Raw genomic sequence first — 19,704 nt, 5'->3', positions numbered from 1 at the left:
CCATCGGAGTGACGATATATAGACGGGCAATACCTTTTGAAAAGGAACAATCAAACTTGGTTGTACAGTGGTAGATTAGGCAGATGCTGCGGCGGTGAAGCAGGCGCAGGAGGTGCCCGAATGCATCGTTTCCCTCTACAAGTATCTATACACTATACAAGCTAGCTTCGAACTGCGAAACCCCCCGGGTCCACCCCCCGGGTCCCCATCTGATTTTGTTTGAAAATGGGAGGAAACTAATAAATTGTACCGGGGTATTATTCAGGAACTCCCGCTAATTGAGGGCGGAGCACAATTAGAGGTTTTACAGTAGTCCACTTGAGAGCTTTTTGTTTTGTTTTGGATCACTCATACATATATTAAAGTTCTGGGGCAGCAAGTAATACATGGACCGATTCCTATCACTCAGCAAACGCTGTAGAGTCTGCAATGCCGAAAATGTTTTATGAAAGTGTATAAGTGGTCCACCAGCTATACACTTACCGGGCAGTTTCGCAGGTAAGTCGGCGTTAGAGCGCATATTATAATCCCGCCCAACAAGTTTAATGTGCGGTGATGGCGCAGTTGTCGGCTCGAGCAGTCCAAGACAAGTCCCCGGACGATCCGTCACCATCCAGATTGAGCGCCTGGGCTTGGGACATCCTCACATACCCCATGATGCATTTCGGGTACCCGGATATGCCCCTATTGTTTTACTGTAAGGTTATTGAATTGTGATATTAGTCCCATCTACATTGTAATTATACGTACAGCCGTGACTGAGAGTTGGTTGCAATTGGGACTTCCGTAGTTTTAGGCTTCTGCCAATATTCACTATACTACGGGGCTTCAGACATACAAATAAGATCGAGTTCAAATGACACAAGATGTGATATCTGTGAAGAATCTAGGCTTTGAATATATACGGGCTTGAGGGGCTTTACACCCATCCGAACCTACCCTGGTGGTCAAGTAATTTATCGGGGTTCGCACGCGTTCAATATGGTTGCCGTCAGTTAGATCTTTTAGTTGTAATCTGAATTCCAGAATCTCATTTAGATTTAGATTTTGAAACAAGCATGATCAACCTATCAAGAATCTGGCAAACTCCCGCCGAGCGAAGCGAGGCGGGCGGTCCCACGTGCTCGGCTTAAACCTATGTAAAGAGCCCCGCTTGCGGGGCTCCGCTCAACTTGTCCACAGAATAATCCTCTGGTAGAATTACGTCAAGGTATTCCAGGTTGTGGTTTACCTTCAGCATATAGGCGATACTGTCAATTCTGGCCGCTGCTTGGTCTTCTTCCCAACCGAATTGGAATCGAGGCCGTAGATCAAGTCGCAGATGGCGAACACAAGGGGCGATCTGAACATCGCTCGATCTTTTCACCAGCCTGTCAATCTCATTTCAGTCAGAGTCCAGCGCTGGAAGAGGTAATTTGTTCACTTGGTACCAGCCAAAATTGAGTCCAACGTCGACATCAAGGCTACAGAGGGCCAACTCCTCTAAGTTGGGGCAGTTACGCAGAACCACGTTGGTGTCAACTTCAGGCCTGAGACCATCCAGCGCCAACCATCGCAATGACATACCGACAGAAGCTAAGAGAACTGGAAGTCCGTACCACCCATCACAGAATCCCAGGAATAGCGAAGTGATGCCTCCCCTACTGGTTGTTGCGCGTGCTTTGGCTTCACAAAACACGAGGTCACTACGCTTGATTAGACATCTCCATAAACCTGGAACCAGCGCGTTCAGCAACTCACTTTCTCCATCATCACTGAAAGTTCGAACGGAGCACACAGCCTTGTCCAGCATAAGGAAAAACATTATCACCACTGGGGTCCGGACCGGGACCGGTCAGCACTGGTGGCTTTCGATCAAATCATTGTAGTTATCTCATGTTTTGGGGGTGAAATAACTGTTTATTTGACGAGGGGTCTTCTAGATGCTGGTTGGGCAAAATTACGTCTAATTTTGCGGCTAGGGGCCAAGCCGCTAGACGCGCACCAAACCAGCACGGAAAGAAGAGACTCGAGTGCAGGGGACAGCTTGGAATAATGGGCAGCACGGGGGTAGAGACTCGAATGCAGGTCGCCCTGAAGGAGTCTGTCCAGCGGTCCTACGAGAAGGCCACTACCCTTTGACCTAAGAACACGCAGAGAGCATACAGCAGTCGGCAGCAGTAGTTCTTAGACTGGTGCTCGGAAAAAGCAGCAGCATTTAATAACCAGACCCGGTTTACAGTTACTGGTGAGAAGCTCCAACTCTTCCTACAAGGGCGCGTAATTGGCCGGACCAAGCGCCACAAGAGTGGAAGTACACCCAGCGACAGAATTGAAACCGTCGGACGTTCTACTGTGAACTCCTACGTTACTGCGATGGTTGACCTATGGAAGCAGCAATCTTGGGCTAAAGTGAACAGCAATCCCTCCCCCAGAGACGAAGCTGTGACGACCCTATTGAAGTAGACAGAGTACGAAGAAGACGAGAGGAAGTGGAAAATTTTTGAGGACCGTGGAGCTGATACACTACTGGATGGCTATACGACAATCGATCAAGTTAAGGAGATAGCTCGGTATTTCTGGACATCGACACGCGATTCAGGCAAAAACTTGCGGAATTTGGTTGCTTTTCTACTGAGCCATTACGCCCTTATGAGAGGAGAGTCGGCGCGAATGATGGAATTGGCAGACTTACACTCGATTGTTCTCGAAAACGAGGGCTACACGTCATGCAGGGCTCTGGTTATGGTGATGCGACAGGGTAAAACCAACCAAGTGGGGCGCATTGAAGTCGGCGCTTGTATGCGCAATAAGCATGTCGAGATCTGCCCCCTTGTAATTCTTGTAATTTACTTGTTTTGGCGTTGGCATGTGGATGGCGAGGCATTTCCCGACTTTACGTCTTCAGAGCGCTGGTATCCGATAAAGCTCTTGAAAACAGGTAAACACCCCACGAAACCAATGTCGAACAAAGTTCACAATGCAGCTATCACAGCGGCGTTGAAACATGTCGGCGTCCACAGCAAAGCGAAACCTCACGTTAGTCGCGGATCCGGATCGCGTATGGCGGACTTAGGAGGCGCAAGTGAGTCCCAGATTCGCCGTTTGGGTCGATGGAACGGCCAATCAATGGAGAAATGTTACCTCACATCTCTTCCGAGGCAGGCGATGCGCACACTTGCCGGTTTTGAACCGAGTATTGGGAGCTTTTTTGTTGCCCGAGCTTCTGTTGATCCCCCGCTAGCATTGCAGAGTAAGATATATCCGCAGGTGGAGGTTTGGCAACAGGTCATTGCTTCAGGAACAGCGGAACAATCGCTTGCGGCCGGAGGTTTTCTCGAGCTGCTCCAATATCTCCGTAAGGTCGTCCTCCAGGATGCTGTATTTTTTGCAGAAATCCGCACCAACGCACCCAATTTGGCAGCACAGCATATTTCAATCCCGGGAGTTCACGGAATTTAAAAGTGAGGTTATGCAAGCTGTTGACGCAATGGAAGATCCAACTGAACAGCGTCTTCAGAAAGCTGTACCGGTGTTAAACGCCAAAATCGACGGGCTACACCAGGATTTCAAGAGTTCGTTAGCTCAAGTCTGCTCGACCATGCGGACCGTTCAAGGTAGCCTCAGTGACGTAATGCGCGTGTTGGCACCTCTGCAAGGCGGCACGGCTGTTGTACAAGTTCAGCTTCTATCTGGTGGGCGCAAAGGCGACTCATGTAGTGCCGTCAGCTTCGCCGATAGCTATTGACGTGCAAAGTGATCGGACAAAGTATAAACTTCGGCGGGGGTTGGCTACTGTGCCGGACTTGTGGAAAGAATGGTCGGTCGGCTTAGATGGCGCCAGAGCTGTCCGAGATCTCGAGGATCAGTTTGGCACAAAGTGGTGTAGTGCGGACGAACGACGGTTCTTCAATAGAGGGCGGCCAATTTACAGCTTAGTCGCTGCGGTTGCAGATGATATTCTCACGTCGGCTCGGGTGTCGGACGTCGATGCAACTAATCTAGCCGTGCAAGTATTGGAGGAGTACCGGCGTACCCATAATAAATCTCTGAACTGGATAGCGAAACATGCGGGCGAGATCAAAGATGCTGTCCAAGCTATTGCTGTATCTCGCTGCTCCGTTTCCACGACTAGTATCTCCGATCCCAGCCCCAACGATTGAGACCACACCCCGCGATGCCAACCGTATCTTGCAATATTTCAGAATTCGTCAATAGTCGGACGTATGTGCTCACCGTAGTCCTACGGATGACGCGCGAGGAATCACAGTTTGAACAGTGAAGCAACGCTAAATTTAGTTGAATACATACAGGATGAAGTACTACAAGTCGCACTTGACAATATCGCCAAGCCGTCGAGTATCGACCACAGAAAAACATGACGAACGCACCTCCTTTCTATTAGCCCGTGGGTATTGTTTGAACCGCAGTGATCCTACGCGGTACCGCAATGCATGCGGTACAGCAGTATTACAGTGCGGTACCGCAGTGATGTATTGCGGTAGGTACCGCAGTGACGTTTTTCGGTAGGTACCGCAGTGATATTTTGCGGTACTACATATTCCGATACTTGCTGCATTGAGCCATAACGTCAATAACCGGAACCGTGTTAAAAAGAAGTTGACTGTGTTTCTACTCACCGGGTGCTACAATTAATCACGCTGGAGATATAGTCCTATACAACTTAGCTCGGTATGCTGCTGCCTTTGTGACGAGGCGATGCGGTGTTTTCTCCCAGAAAGCAGTTATAGGCCCTCCTTGACAGACCTCAGGCTACTAGAGCTTTGGATCCGTCTCGGTTGGCACAGGGTGTGTGTTGTCCAGTACACGCTGTTGGTCAGGCGCACGATGTGTATCCCTTGGGTAGCGGTTCTTTTCACTTAGTATCGACCGCGTGAATCAGACAGCTACGCCGGGCTAACGCTAGAACAATCCAACCCAAATAGAGTTATACACGTTATACAATCACACAAATACTTCTTTGCCCTCTCTTCTTTCTCTAGGCCCAAGGCTAAGGCCAAAATACAAGTCAACTGGTCCAAATCCAAGACACTTGATCAATCTTGGGGACGCGCACCACCTCTCGGAGAGAGGAAACGATCTATCCTGTCGCTAACTTCTTCAGTTCGACGCAGGCCCAATAGACCGCAAATATACAACAAAGACGGTCTGCAATCCGCCAAATATACAGATATGGAATAGATATGATCACTTCCAGGCCGAAGCAGTGGATCACTTACGTAAAGTACTTCGAATTTTGTCGTGGAGAACAGCCTTCCAGGCTGTGAAAGAAGCACTTGTGCCCTTTGAAGCAAAACGAACTCTGTTTGGTTAACGGTCACATGCAGACGAAATCTTTCCTAAGCGACCCTTCGGAGACTGCGATCTTTCTGCGGAGTGTTGGTCTGGCCTTGAAGGGTCGCCAAACTGGATACCTTCTCGGAGTTGTTGGATACACCTAGGATCTTGGAAGATGCCATAGTGAAACCAATTGTTCTTGGGTTTGGAGCCTCGGAACGCCTCAAGCCGAGGTCGTTCTTGGAATTTTGTGGGAGGTAAGTCTGGGAACGCGAAGTCTGGGAATCGTTATTCCGGGAAAACAACGGGGAATCTGAGAAGTGCCTCAGCTCCCAGGTTGTAAGCCAGAGTCGAGTTCCGCCGTACTTAGATATACTGGGGAGGATCGCTCGCATTCCGTTGCACTTCATGGAACGGGATCAACTCGCCCACATTGATCTATCTTCCGGGATTCAGCGTCCATTCGCAGACATTACCCTTGTTTTTATAGGAGACTCCAAATCATCCAGTATCACCAAGCTCCACATCATTGGGACTTCCCAGGTTCAGGTGCATTCACCCGAATTTAGGGATCGACACCGCGTCACACCTTCTTGACGCCGAAATCACCCCCTGTCCACGCGGCGATCTTCTCCTCGATCGATCCAGGCTTCTCGGCTGCAATGTGTTTTGAAATCACATCCATGTAATGGAGCACGTAAACTCCACAGTCGATGCAATTTGATTGCTGGGGCTTGGTCAAATGGACAAAGGTGCTACACTCAAACGGAGCCGAAGATTCTGCTTGGGATTTATGGGTCTCTGATAGGACCCATTGCAGAACGTCAAAAGCATACGCCGAGCTGTGAGCATTTTTCATCGAGTTGGCGTGATAAACTTTTGTTGGCCCCGGGTGCATGGGGTTCTCAATTACCAAAAAGCTGTAGTGGTTGCGACCCGATACTGGGAGAAGCATATACTGGTAGGCCGACCAGTCAAACAATGCGACTAGGTCAGCCAACAGTCGGCGTCGTCGTTTCGGCTTTCGCGTGAATCGTGCAGTCTCCATCAATACGTACAACTCCGAGTCACATACGCGAATTAATCCTTTAACTCGCTCCATATAGCGACAGATAAAATAATCCAGCGCAGTTTGGGTCAACAAGCACCAGTCTGCAAGCTATCCAAATCCACAGGGTAAACGTGCACTGTTCGGGGGTGATCGTCATCTTCGAGATCGGTCCACACTATCAGAGGATCATTTTTTGACACGCGCTTTCTGAAAAACCGATTCGGGGGGTCCACTTCGTCATCATTCACGTCACTTTCCTCCGAATTGCTTGGCTCATACACGCTATCTTCATCATCTGCCGCATTACCAGCCGGTTGCTCTTTTCCGCTGGTTGCGTGTGGCTTTGAATTTGTCGTGGTGGATCGCTGCTTTCCTTCGAGCAACCGGGGGCGTTTGCGAGAGGTAATAGTGGTAGGTTTTGCTTGAGCCGAGGGTGATATCTGAGCATCGTTGCTGCTATTAGCCGCGCCCTCAGCAACCGATCCATTGAGTCTCTCGACAGACGCCCCTGCCTGACACACCGTAGTTGATGTAGCCGATGCATCACTTGACACAGCAGGCGAGCCTGGACTAGCTTGCAAAGTTCGCACCGAGGGTACTTTTCCTAGCCAATATAACTCCTGCAAGTTATTGGTGGTGCTGGTCGTGTAGTTTTCCCTGCCCTCGTGCATGGCCTTGAAGTTTGGGTTAACTTGAATGGTATCACGCACGTAGTTGCTCAGTGCTGAGTTAGCGGCAGCTGCGCTAGTCTGCGTTTCATGAAGCGCGCCATCCGCCTCTTCATCAGAGTGCATAGTCAGCTGTGCTCATGCAGCTTGCATATACGCTGTCACGTCACGGATGACTCCCACAACACGAGCTCTTGAATCGGGGGATAAACTTGCTGCAATTTGGGCGCCCATACATTCTACTACTGCCACCGAACGTGACACAACTCGGCTAACGTCGTTCGCTCGGACTGCGTGCGCAAGTGCTGTCACTTCGGCCACGAACCCAGCCCGCAGCAGCTCGTCCTCGTAGCTCTTAAATTCATCAACTTGTTCTCGACACTGAGTGTCGACGGGTGTGCGTGTCGTAGCTGGTGCTACCGGAGCCTCTTCCTGCAGTACCACAGGCGTAGCGATGTCGGCTCGCACCATTCGAGGATAGCGCCGGCGATCCTGCCTGTAATGGGCCTACCTTGGCTCACTACTACGGCTTACACGTATGCGCACGTGTATGAGGAAGCGTAGGTTTCTTTTACTTGAGTTAAGTATACTCGAGATCCACGAGTATACTTTAAACAAGATAAATACTCCAAGTAGCGGGTTTTGGTAAAAGATGAGAACTGCTATTTTTGTTTTATGTTTCTGACTTCCTCTAAATGTAATATTCTAAACTAGGAATCTGCCAACGGCTGGTTGGCAGGATTCTGCTAACATGCAAGCCACTCATTGGCTAAAAGATGCTGCTTTCAGCCAATAGGAATCCTAAATGTGTATGGACTACCCGTCGTGGTGGTCGAAAATGTATGTAGCCATTGGTGTACCTTACACCAAGGTCGAGGAAGTGTTTAAACCTCTAACAGACATCGCATCTGTTAGAGTAACAAGTGACTGTAGCCACTTGTGCGTGTAACCCCGTTACACTGCCGGCCATCCGCGAAGCCCAGCGGGTTGTCGTCCAGCGAAAAGGTAGCGTCAGGGTTCTTCTATATGTAGTCCTGCCGAAACTCCGCTGTCTCCCCCTCCCAGCGCTTATTCAGAGCCCTTCCAGCCCGCGTTCGCAGCCAATTCTCTGTCGTCTTGTTGGCACCTGGCTCCGCTTGAGAGGCTTGTTCTTGCGCGAAGCGTGCAGCGCTGTCCGAGATGTCGGTGCCTTTGTCGCCTGCGTAGGCCCAGAAGCCTCTGTGGCAGCGCATGTTGTTTCTTGAGCGACGAGGGAGACTTTTGAGGCAATGAGCTGTGAAAGGACTTGCGCGTGCTACTGGCCTATTATTGGCTAAAAAGGGGCAATGACTGTTATTTGCCTGGGGTCATCAACTGGATACTTATCGACAAGAGACCCGGTCCCGGACTCACTCTGCGGAAGGGTAGACAACCCATCATTATCAACTAGTCTTTTATACATTTTTAACTAGTCACTTGCAAAAGTGCAATATAAACTTGTTAATTTTACAGTTTTGATTGGTTACTCTGCCCGTTTTATGGCGCATGACGGTTACACCCAGCGTACCCGCACATTTGCAAACGACACCATCAAGCACGGACAGTGCCAACGGCGGGTCATGTCGACTACCGAGCGCAGCGAGGTGCTCCCCCTACAGGGGAGGTAGAGGGGGGTCTAGGGTTTTGTGCACTGAGGGTAAGGGGGGTTTAGGGATCAGGGTGTAGAATAAATGTTAAGGAGGAATATACCAAGCAGGAACGCCACCTGCGGTTTATGAGCCGCGTACACCCAGGCCAATGCTGGTGTAGAACGCTATTCCTGTGGTTTAAGCCCGCGTGCTTCGCACACGGGTCCTAAACCCAGGCCAAATCCAATGTGGAACACCTCCTATGGTTTACGGTCCGTGTGCGGAGCACGCGAGTGTAAACCCAGGCCCAGAGACTGCGCAGTGAGAGAACAATGTAAAAGCAACTAGTTGAAAATGTAATTTCTTCCCTTATTTACATTATCGCTTGTCACTTATGCATTCTCGGCTGGTCACAAGTAACCAGAAAACACTGCAAAAGTGACTAGCCTGAATGCAGCTCAAAAAGTAACTAGTTAAAAATGTAAATCTGACCAGTTAATAATTTCCAACCAGGAGTTTTTGGCAACAAATGGATTATCGATTGAGGACATCATGAAAGCTGCTACCAGTACAGGTACCACGAGCGCCGCGGTCGCAATGTCTTTAGCGAACACTCTCGCAGCTGCAACCTCTACTACACCTGCACCGCCTAAATTGGATACGAAATCTGCGTTGCCCAGTGAGCTCAAAACTGCGAGGAAATCTACCGAGACGTCCGCTGCAAGTAGTGGAGAGAGCAAGTACACGCTGATGTTGAAGCGCGGTGTGCCATTTGAAGCTGTTCAGAATTGCATGAGGAAGGACGGTGTTGATCCCTCAACCTTGAAGCCCCTCCCTCCAGTCGATAAAGCCCCGGCGGACGATGGTGATGCGGGCGAAGTGGCTGATGCTCAGAAAAAAATGCTGAAGGATATGGAAGAGTACAGCAGCTATTTCCGAATGCTGCGGATGGGATGCCCGAAGGAGGCAGTGAAAAAAGTTAATGATGGACGGGATCGATCCAATAATCCTGACTTGGGGCCGGAGGCCGTCTACGACGAGGTGAAGGACCGCATTGCCGCTACGCAGAGTGTGTCGAAGCTTCAGGACGACATTAAATGTGTGAACTCGTCGACCAGTAACAGCGAGAAAGATGCAGCGTCGGAAGTTCTACTGAAAGATCATGAAGTTTACGCGAAGTACTTCAAGATGTTGAAGATGGGGCTACCCGAGGGTACTGTGAGGCAAAAGATGAAGGCTGATGGCATGGATGACCGGGCTTTGGAGCTTGGTGGTGGTGCAATGGTGTCGCAGCTGGCAGGGGCATCTGGTGGAAACGGTGTCAAACTCCAGGACAATCCAACGTACGCCAAGTACTTTAAGATGCTCAAGACGGGGCTGCCGGAAGGAGCGGTTCGCCAGAAGATGAAGACTGAAGGTGTAGATGAGCGTGCTCTTGATTTGGTTGGAGATGCGTTTGTGTCAGAGTTAATCTCTTCGAATAACGATGTCAAGCTTCAAGATGATCCTGTGTACTCCAAGTACTTTAAGATGCTGAAAATGGGGCTTCCTGAGGGCGCAGTCAAGCAGAAAATGGTGAAGGAGAATGCTGATGTGCGTGCTCTGGACCTCGGACCGGACGCCACGGTTTCGCAATTGTCTTCTGGCGGGCAAGAGCTGCAGTCGTGAAGCCAAAGCGTCCACGCAAGAAGCTGCACTGGCAGCCCATTTCGGAGGACCGGCTGAGCAATCTCAACCAGCAGACAATTTGGGAAGACGAAGATGACGACGTTGACTTTGATATGGATATGGACGAGCTGGAGGCGCTTTTCTTCGCGAACCAAAACCCGGGTTATGGCAAGAAGAACTCGTCCCGTGGTCAGAGTAAGGCTCTGAAGCGGAAACGGTCCGTGACTCTTATCGACGGGAAACGTGCAATGAACGCTGCGATTTCGTTGGCGCGGGTCAAACTTTCTTACACTGAGATTGCCCAAGCTGTGATCAAGTTTGACCCGAACGGTCTGACGCTTGAGCAGCTTGTGGGGATAATTGAGTTCCTGCCCACGTCTGAGGAAGCAGCTTTGGTGTCCGGGTATACTGGTGATTAGGAGATGCTAGGAGTGATTGTATTGTGTGCTCGAATTTCTAGACTGCTGGCTTACATTTCGTTGTCTTGATTCGCGCCAGGCTGAAAGTTCAAGGATGAACTTTCAGCCTGGGGCGAATCAAGTCTGGTATACAAACTGTCCTTCACGATGCGTAGTGCGGAGCTATCGGCCTCGCTGTCCCATCTGCTAAAAGCAGGCGAGGAGGTCAAGGGCAGTCGGTTGCTCAAGACTTAGCTGGCTATGGTCCTCAAGCTGGGCAATACCCTGAACGGCAGGGGCGAAGACAACGGGATCAAGGGATTCACGGTGGACTCGTTGCTGCGATTGGGACACACAAATGCGGTGAACCAGAAGACGACGGTGCTGCACTACCTCGTCCGGCTTGTGAAGAAAAATCATCCAGGTGCTCGACTTCCAGGCCGAACTGTGAAGTGTCCCTCTGGCAGCGCGCGAATCCTTCGACACCTTCGATGAAGAGTACAAGAAGCTGGAGAAGGGGCTCACAAGTCTCAATAACGAGCTGGTACTTCTGGAAAAGGTATGTCTATTCGGTCTTGCTTGCGTTGTTCGACTTACACGCCAATTAATTTACTGTGTCAAGCAGCAAGCGGTCGAAAGCCTGGGGCTGGAAGTCACGATCAAGTCGATGCAGACTGCCACCTCCGACATCGAAGCACAGATGGAGGCCCTCAAAGAAGGGATCGACCGGGCACAAGAAGAGGTATCAAGCGTGCTCGACTACTTTGGAGAAGACCCGAAGCGAAACCCGACAGAGTTCTTCACAACGCTGGTTTCGTTTAGTGCATTTTGCTCTTGGTGTTGCCGACCAAGATCGGGACCGCCGTGAACTTGCGGCCATCCATCACCTGCAAAAGCAACCATCAGCACCAAATACCACAATAACCACGTACACTGCACGGTGCGTTGTCCCTGAGTCCTATCCTATTTATTGCTCGTGAAGGAAAGCTGACGAAGGTTGTGCTTGTCTTCAGATGTTCCAACGCGCACGCAATGAAGTCGATGCTGCGGACGAAGCTGCGCAGCGAGCAGCGCTTGAAGATGCGGCGGTCGAACAGTATGAGGCCCCAGCCGAAGCCGAGCAACGGAACGACGTTGAAGGTGGTGTCACGTCCGATTCTAGAGCGATCACAGACCGAACGCGCGCTCGACACACGGCATTCCGACGAAAACTTATGGATGGAGAGGCCAGCTTACTGTTGTGTTGGTCATATTATACGTAACGTTACTGTGGGGTTTCTTCACTGATTCGCGTGTGGTTCTTGGTCTGTCTTGAGTGCTTGGTCGTCAAAAAGCTATCGCACTTCACCGCCATCCGTTCCATTTAGGCTTAACGCGCTTGCCAGAAGCCGATGCAACCCTCCTCGCCGGCGTGGCCGTCCGGGTCGCGGCAAGAACCCGCACCGCTCCACCTACAGGGCTGCACAGCAAACAAAACGAGTGAGCTCTTGATCAAGGCTGGTATGCAGCACTTACACTCGAGGAGCGCTGGGTGTAGCGGTGAGTTCGCGAGAAGGCAGAGCCGGTGTGCCGATAGTTGCGAGCGACAAGTCGAATGAGACTTGCTTGGACGCTGCGAACTTTCTCGGACGCTGCTGATCTCTCCCTCTTCCCTGTGTGCGCAGCTCGGTCTGCTCTTTTGATCCAGAGCAGACAAACTGAGTATCCGCGAGAAGTACGTAGGAGGAAAGATGCCGCTCGGTTTGCCACCGCTCGTCGTCCTAATCTCTGCAGTTTCGGGCGAAGACTCGTTGCCTCGGAGAATGTTTTCAGCAACGTTTTCGATACCATTCAGCCCCTGCGCATTGGCAAGCTTCTCCCTGTCATGAATAATACAGAACGAGTTAGTATTTGCTCCAACTGAGTGGCAAGCGTCGAGCGCCACGACACGCCGATCTGCGTACTTTCGTGTATACAAGCTCCACCTGCGCGATGGGATTGTGGGTGGCAGGTGGCAGTTTTGGTGACGGAGTCCTCATCTGCTGCAGAGCTCTTCTCTCATAGTCCTTCGACCTGCGGCGGTGTTCCTCCTGGCGGTACTCTTCCAGCCGCTTCTCATACTTCTTGCGTAGCTCTAGCTCTGCTGTCAGCTTCTCTTGGAGCGCCTGGATCTGTGAGACTTGGTTGGCAACCTGCAGGGAAAAACACTGAATAAGTCAGCTTCGTACCGTCAGTTAATACCAATCAAGCCCCACCACTCCGTTCAGGCGAGTGATCTCGGCACGCTCTGTGCGTTGCGACTTGCCCATCTGGATGTGGCTTACGCGCGACGCGAACTTGAGAGAATTGATGACGTCGGCGCTTCTCGGGCTCACGTGGGCAATGAGCAGAGTGCGATTGGTGCTGCCACTCAGCGAGTCCTGCAGCAAGTGGGTGAGCTTGGTGTTGCGGGACGGAATGTGCTTTTCCTTCGCCAGCAGCGCCGCCAGGACGTCTCCAACGGCTGCCAGCGACTTGTTGGTGTGCTGCGATTCACGGACGGTGATGGCGGGCGTGTCCGCGGTTTTGGACAGCCTTTCCGAGCCCGCCAAGTCCACGAGCGCCAGCCTTCCTGCATCTTCCTCGCCGTTCGCCTTGCTGGTGCGCCAGATGTCGATCATCACGACGGTGTGGGCGCGAGTGCTGCGGTCGTTCTTGTTCTTGGACCTGCTGGCCTTGCTGCGCGCGATGGCGTCGTGCAGCTCCTTGGCGCTGGGCGCGGCCACCGCCTCCACGTTCTCTCCGTGCCGGATCCTTTTACCTTAACAATCATTCGAACCAGGAGGAAGTACTTAGTAAGTATTGTGCCTTTCGGTCATTTTGCCGAGTCCTACGTAGGACTTTGTAGGTCAGTTAATATGAGGTTGGCGGTCTCTAAATCTGAGATGCAAATCTCGGACGAGTCCGATGAGCGGTCTCCCGGAGTCTCTCCGCTCAATGGACTCCGGTTGGAGTCCAAGCCAAGCAAGCTTTGTTTAGGGAAGCAAGCAGTGCCGGAACCCGCGAAGGCGAAGGGCGAAGACTGGAGTGTTTAACGTAGCGACTGCATCGTGTTTCCCTAAGTTTATTCTGCGTTTGACATACGCCGTATTAGAGTCAGCTCGTATGAAAGTCCTGCCACAAGACTTGGCAGGAGTCCTTCGTAAGACCTCAAACCCCGAATGCCGTGAAAATGGGCGAAATTCGGGCTTTCGGCTGTTTGTAGGACCTGCGCAAGTGCTTCCATCGGACTAGCAATTCTTGGTCCTAATTCCCTACGAGGGACTGCTAATCTGCTCCGATAACCTAGCCCCATCTTAGTAGGCAGCTGTTTTACACGTCCGATTCGCCAAAACAACTGAAAAGCACAATACTTCCTCCGGTTGGAAAAGAGTGCAAGATATTTTTTCTCACCGCTGTAACTTTTTTTTCTAGACATGCGATTGGACCGCGGATTGTTGCATTCGATGTGGAACGGTCTGGGATTGGCTCTCGTCCTTTAATCACTCAAAAAACGTGAGAAACGACTGAGTTATGATCAAAAAGGAGTAAACGCAAAGCCTCATTTTCGTACTTAATCGTGGTTTCGAGTCTCCGCAAATCCCAGGTGGAGATCCTGGTGCTGGAACAATCCGCTGTGACTTTTGAAGCCGAACTCACCTAGTATAGACAATTTACAGCAGCACTTGCTACACCGTGGGCTTTCATTTGAGGGCAGACGCGATTCATACGCTTGAGGATTGACAGTTTGGCGAAAATCGACTCTAGAATGGCGGAGCTGTACCGGCGTGTGAATATGGCCTATTTCTTGTAAAATTTAAACTTTCTTTGTAGATCTTGCACTTTTTCAAACCCGGAGGAAGTATTTGAGTTTCAAATCCACAAAACCCGCATACTTCTACCAAACCCGCATACCGGCATCTGATTCCTAGGGATAAGCGGCGCACTCGAACGCTGTCTTTGCATTAGGTCGAGCGCTGCCTTTGCCAGTGGTCGCGAGAATTCGACATGGCTTGTCCTGGGTTTACGACCGCACGCTGCGCGCACGGCTCGTAAACCGCAGGCAGGGTGCATACAGCGCTGCCTTCGGCAGCGAAAGCAATCGATACAACAATAAAACTATCACCCTGCACGCGCTCCGCGCGAACTCAAAAACCCTTGCTGGTAATGCTTGAACCCTACCGCGCTTACGTGCGGGAATCGGCTCGCTTCGCTCGCTTAGTGCTAACTTTCATTCAGTGTGCAGTGCCTCTGGAATCAGACGCCGGTACCGTATTTAATACGGTACCGGCAAATTGTGAGATCTACTTCAGACAGATCTCCTAATTCATAGCGTAGAACAGGTGCAAAACGAGCAGAACATGACAATGTTTTTGTTCATTTTCGGTCATGTGTTGCAACCAGCCCTCGAGCTCCTCGTCGACGACTGTGGAGGCTCGTGGCGCCGACGTGGCAGCCCATTTTGGCCAAACTGGAGGGCGAGCCCCGGTCTCCGCTGCCCGCAGACGCTCCCCCGGAGCTGTATTACTGCTGTGACTAACACTACCGTTGTTCCCGGTGGTATCAGGCGACGCCAGCAGGTCGTTGATCTCCTCGTTGTACACCCCCACGATCTGCACAGACACTTGGAACTCGTAGATGTGCTGCTGCTGCGCCACCGAGCTGTAGATGAGCTCAGCCGCGCGGTAGACCAACCCGCGGTCGCCGTCCGCGCCCTGCATGGTGTGCAGATGCGCTTCATCTTCGTGGACGTGCCCCATGTTGCATCCCAGATCAAGCGATAACCGCTCACGTCTCGGTTCAAACGCCACAAAGAATTCTCGGGCGCGATCTCCGTCTTCTTGGTTACTCTTAACCCCACCTTCGAGTCACCAAGCAGACTGCGAACTTGTTGGTCTTGCAGCACTGCCTTCCGTTCGCGCAGATGCTGAAGAGCGAGGCACCAGCGCGCGCGAGCCGTCGATGGCTTCATCTCGTCCCGCTCTCTCGGAGATTGTCCTGGATCTCCACTGCGCTCATCAACAGCACCGACGGCACCAAGTCAACTGGAAACAACCCAAAAGTGTCACGAGTCTGCAGTTCAAACTGCGCCCGATAATGCTGCAGTACAAAGGCCACCAAGGCCAGGTTGCCCGTTGCACAAGCGCGATGGCAGGCCGACCAGCCTGCCGAGTTGCTCGTGGCGCTAGTAACGGCATCTTCCTCCCCCTCATCCGCGCTGTAAACTTGGCTGGAGGCTGTGGAGCTCCAGGCCTCCGGACGCACGTGCAGCAGCAGCAGCTCGAGTGCGATCTGCAGCTGCTGCAGGTGCTGGCCGGACTCGAGCTCCGAGGCCACGAACATGTGCACCGCCTCCTCGACCTGCAGCTCCGCGTCCTTGTTCTTGGCGTCCGCCTCGTGGTCGTGCAGCAGCAACTTCAGCTGCTAGATGTCGCCGTCCTCCACGCAGTCCACCAGCTCCGTCGATGTGGCGGCGCCCATGGTGAGCCTCGAGCCACAGGACTTGACTGGCAATGCGCACCAAAGGTCGCGTATTGTGAGGAAACTCCAAAACCCGCATACTTCCTCCGGGCGTAAAAGATTGCAACGACTTTTTCGAGAGTCCATAACTTTTCTTCCAGACACGCGATTGGACCGCGGATTCCTGTATTTTACCCGAAATGAGCAGCTATTGGCTCCCGTTTTTTAATCACTCAAAACGCATAAAAATTGACTCCGCTATGCCGAAAAAGGAGCGAAACACGTGCTTCATTTTCGTACATACGAGCGGTATTTTCGTACTTAAACGCAAAACAAATCGCAGGTCGGAATCTCGGAGCAGATAACTCTACTTTCTAGCCGAATTAGGAGCCATCTGCCTGAGGAAACAACACAGCGTCCTTGGTGCGACCTGAAGTTTTCTTTCGAGAGTCTTAACGCATTTGGCACTACGGAACTGAAGGAGCTAGCAGGCAATCGGTCTGTGAAAATGCGCCAATTTTGTTCTTTCTCGTGCAAAGTGTACGGATTCTGTATAAAATTGTACCGCCTTATGTGCAAAATATGGCACATATGTGAAAAATATGGCACAAAAGGAACTGAAAATGAACAAAAACATTGTACAACGCTACAACTTCAATAATCCGGCGTCTGAAGCAGGAGGTCTCAAATACGGTATGCGGGTTTTGTGGAAGTATGCGGGTTTTGTGGATTTGAAACTCAAATATGCGGGTTTTGGAGTATTGTGGGCTCGGCAAAATTTCCTCGGGCGATTGATTGAACCACTCGCCCCCGAGGCCATACAAACTCCCATACTATCATATTAAGTACGAGATCAATCGTCCCGATTGAATCAGGGCGATTGACTAGTCCACTGTTCCCCGTATACTATACGGGGAACAGTGGAGTGCCTTCCACAACTATCATAAAAAGTTTAATCAGCGTTTGTTCTAATCACCGTTTAATACTAGGGTTAGGAGGTTTTATCATGCTCGCTCGGCGCGTTCCAAAAGACTACCACCGAAACCGTTTAATCTGTCCCGTCGTATCCGCCCGCTCATAAACCTTTACTTGGCTTCACTATATCCATCGAAAAGAGACATCACCCAACTGGACAAATTTTGCGAGAAAATGTCTATATATACTGATATCGCCCAGCCCTGGCGATAGCAAGCCGGGCTCGGAGGCGGCAACTCCGGGTTGCGCTGCTCTAGTTACGCCCTGACACGCCCACCGAGACGAACCGTACCGGCGGAAACCCTCGGAAGGCCTCCATGTCTCCCTCCTGTCGGCTGCCAACCGTCCTCATCTAGCAATCGCATGCGCAGAGCTGTTGCTAGCGCTACGCGCACTATGTCCCAGCCACGATCGAAGCTGGCAGCTTGTACACAGGCGTCGCGAAGTGTTGAGCGAGCTCGAACCTGGCAGCAGCTGCGTCTGCAAAGGACTCGCGTCGTCCACAGGTGACGTCTTCGTGGAGCAATTCGATGAGCCTCGAGTAGGCGGTGCAGAGTGGGCAGCCCTTGCGCGCCTTAGTAGTGGACTGTGGAGGTGTCTCGCTTGCATGCGGCGCCTTCCGCTTCAAGTAACTATAATACCAACCAGCACCAACAGCACAAGTAGTGAGGACAAGGCGATAGGGAGGAATGGCCTTACTACTGTAGCAACGTCCGCAACTTGGCGTCGATCACGGGTTTCCTGAGTTGATGCCGAAACCTGTCCACAATATTCACTTAGTGAAGCGAAGCGGGGTCTCGCGGCTCGACATACTGCGATTCCCTCGTTCGGACGACATGACGCAAGCGGCAGCTGGCCGCGATGATGGAAAGGAGAACAACCTGGCCAAAGCTTAGCAACAACAACAGCAACCACAGCAGTCCTCTTCCTCTTCTACCGACGCTGCGGCGGCGGCGGGGGGGGGGGACGATCTCCTGTCCAAGCTGGACCTGCTGGTCCAGGCGGACGCCATGATCAAGCGTCGCCGCCCCAAGGCCCCGTCGTCTCCCACAGGTGACAAGCCGCAACAGTATCTACGCAGCGGAATCTGGTCTCGGGCCGAGGAAGAGTACGCTGCAGCCCTCGTGTCCTACTTCCTGGAAGGGCTCCTGGATCTGCCCGAGGGCATGACGCTCCGCAAGTTCCTCCGCGTCTCAATGAAGCTCGGCACAGAGTCTTTGGCCGGCCAGAAAGTCCCACGCAAAGTTGGCGCCTCGGTATTTGTAGCTGCCCAACCTCCTCCCAGCATTGAAGTGCGTGAGGAGGTCGACCGCGTTCTAGCCAAGCTCCGAGATGCCAGATTCAGCTCTGGCATACTAAACAGCCACTACGCAGACGACATGGACGACCGAAAGCTCTCCAGGCAGGACGACCACGACAATGACAGCTACAGCCACCACATTTACCACCAGAAGTCGTCCGCGTACGATCGCAAGAGGAAAGGGACACGCAAAGGACTGAAGCCCAAGCGTGGCAAGCCCACCATCATCCGTACAGGGTTCGAGACACCTAAAGAGGAGGAACTGGTCTCGTCACTTTTCGAATACTTCATGGCCGGCATGCTCGACATCCCTGAAGGTACCAGACTTGTGACCTATCTGTGCCAGCAACTACCTGGTAGGCTGCACGCCGAAGCAGCTCTCGATGAAGCTAGCCCCGCAGCGCATGGGCGAGCACAAGTTTCCGGACAATGTCGGCTCCATCACGTACCAGCGCAAGGGTGCAAGGCACACGTCGGACAGCTCGGACGACGAGGACTTCTCCGAGCCGCCTCACCGAGCTGCGCTTAGCTCGCGAGGAGGAGCACAAGAACGCCCCTTTTCCGGTGGTGACGCGCGTCAAGAGCAAGCGCAAGTCCAGCGTGGCAAGTGTGTCCAGCACGGGAACAGCCAGCATTGCCAGCACGTCCTGTGCGCTATTTCGCCGACGCGGTCCATGGTCTCACGACGAAGAGGTGTTTGTAGCGGCCCTGATTTGCTTCTTCAAGGGGTTCCTCGACATCGCTGAGGGCACCACACTTCGCGCTTTTCTGACGGAGCGGTTGTGCTGCAACCCGATGCACATCTCCAAGAAGCTCGCCAGCGAGTCCATTGCGGAGATCCGCAATCCGAAGAAGCTGGGGTCCTCTATCTACGTCCGCCACGGTGGTGTGACGATGGAAGAGGACTTGGAGGCGGAGGAGGATTTGCAGAAGCTTCAGGACAGGTACATGAATTCCAGTACGACAAAGAGCCGCCGCATGGTCGGCTCCAAACGCCCGCGTCAACCTCGCGTGCGTCGCCCACTGGTCTCCGCAATCGGAACGGACTCGGACACTGAGATGGACTCAGACGGGCACAGTGGCGCGTTCAACCGGGGAATGAGCCCCGAGAAGCTCCAGAAGACAGCGGAGGCTCACTCGCCAGCCCACGAAGCGCGGAGGCAAGGGTTCCAGGCCCCCCACGCTTCTCCGGAGCTAGTGGTGCCAGCCCCGCTCAAGCAGCAACTGGCGTAAGGGTGTGCAAGTATAAGCCTACATGGAGACTGCAAGTAGTTTGAATTGAAATGTTGATGCATGGAAGTGT

The 19,704-nt window shown here is 52.2% G+C and overlaps 5 protein-coding genes across 5 annotated transcripts; 3 read left to right on the top strand and 2 right to left on the bottom strand.

Annotated features, from left to right (window-relative positions):
- Window positions 1-3,382: 3,382 nt before the first annotated feature.
- PHYSODRAFT_390035 (hypothetical protein) lies at window positions 3,383-3,932 on the top strand (the record flags this gene model as incomplete). Its single annotated transcript, XM_009540987.1, has 2 exons — window positions 3,383-3,621; window positions 3,737-3,932. Coding segments are annotated over 2 exons (435 nt in total), but the record flags the coding sequence as incomplete, so codon positions are not given.
- A 1,928-nt stretch (window positions 3,933-5,860) lies between these two features.
- On the bottom strand, window positions 5,861-6,325 carry PHYSODRAFT_534370 (hypothetical protein; the record flags this gene model as incomplete). Its single annotated transcript, XM_009540986.1, has 2 exons — window positions 5,861-6,037; window positions 6,089-6,325. 2 exons carry the CDS (start codon window positions 6,323-6,325, stop codon window positions 5,861-5,863), a joined length of 414 nt encoding a protein of 137 aa, XP_009539281.1.
- A 2,875-nt stretch (window positions 6,326-9,200) lies between these two features.
- On the top strand, window positions 9,201-11,931 carry PHYSODRAFT_342502 (hypothetical protein; the record flags this gene model as incomplete). Its single annotated transcript, XM_009540985.1, has 7 exons — window positions 9,201-10,229; window positions 10,274-10,674; window positions 10,846-10,894; window positions 10,943-11,093; window positions 11,137-11,228; window positions 11,292-11,480; window positions 11,683-11,931. The coding sequence occupies 7 exons, from the start codon at window positions 9,201-9,203 to the stop codon at window positions 11,929-11,931; spliced, it is 2,160 nt and encodes a 719-aa protein (XP_009539280.1).
- Window positions 11,932-14,970: 3,039 nt separating this feature from the next.
- On the bottom strand, window positions 14,971-16,147 carry PHYSODRAFT_248072 (hypothetical protein; the record flags this gene model as incomplete). The annotated part of the gene is made up of 4 exons (XM_009540984.1): window positions 14,971-14,988; window positions 15,208-15,434; window positions 15,736-16,090; window positions 16,121-16,147. 4 exons carry the CDS (start codon window positions 16,145-16,147, stop codon window positions 14,971-14,973), a joined length of 627 nt encoding a protein of 208 aa, XP_009539279.1.
- A 1,964-nt stretch (window positions 16,148-18,111) lies between these two features.
- On the top strand, window positions 18,112-19,634 carry PHYSODRAFT_342500 (hypothetical protein; the record flags this gene model as incomplete). The annotated part of the gene is made up of 3 exons (XM_009540983.1): window positions 18,112-18,718; window positions 18,762-18,860; window positions 18,931-19,634. The coding sequence occupies 3 exons, from the start codon at window positions 18,112-18,114 to the stop codon at window positions 19,632-19,634; spliced, it is 1,410 nt and encodes a 469-aa protein (XP_009539278.1).
- Between the last annotated feature and the right edge of the window lie 70 nt (window positions 19,635-19,704).

Source organism: Phytophthora sojae, assembly GCF_000149755.1.
Source record: "Phytophthora sojae unplaced genomic scaffold PHYSOscaffold_17, whole genome shotgun sequence".
Lineage (NCBI taxonomy): Eukaryota > Oomycota > Peronosporomycetes > Peronosporales > Peronosporaceae > Phytophthora > Phytophthora sojae.
Note: the sequence above shows the minus strand (reverse complement) of the source record. Positions and strands in the feature narration are given on the sequence as shown.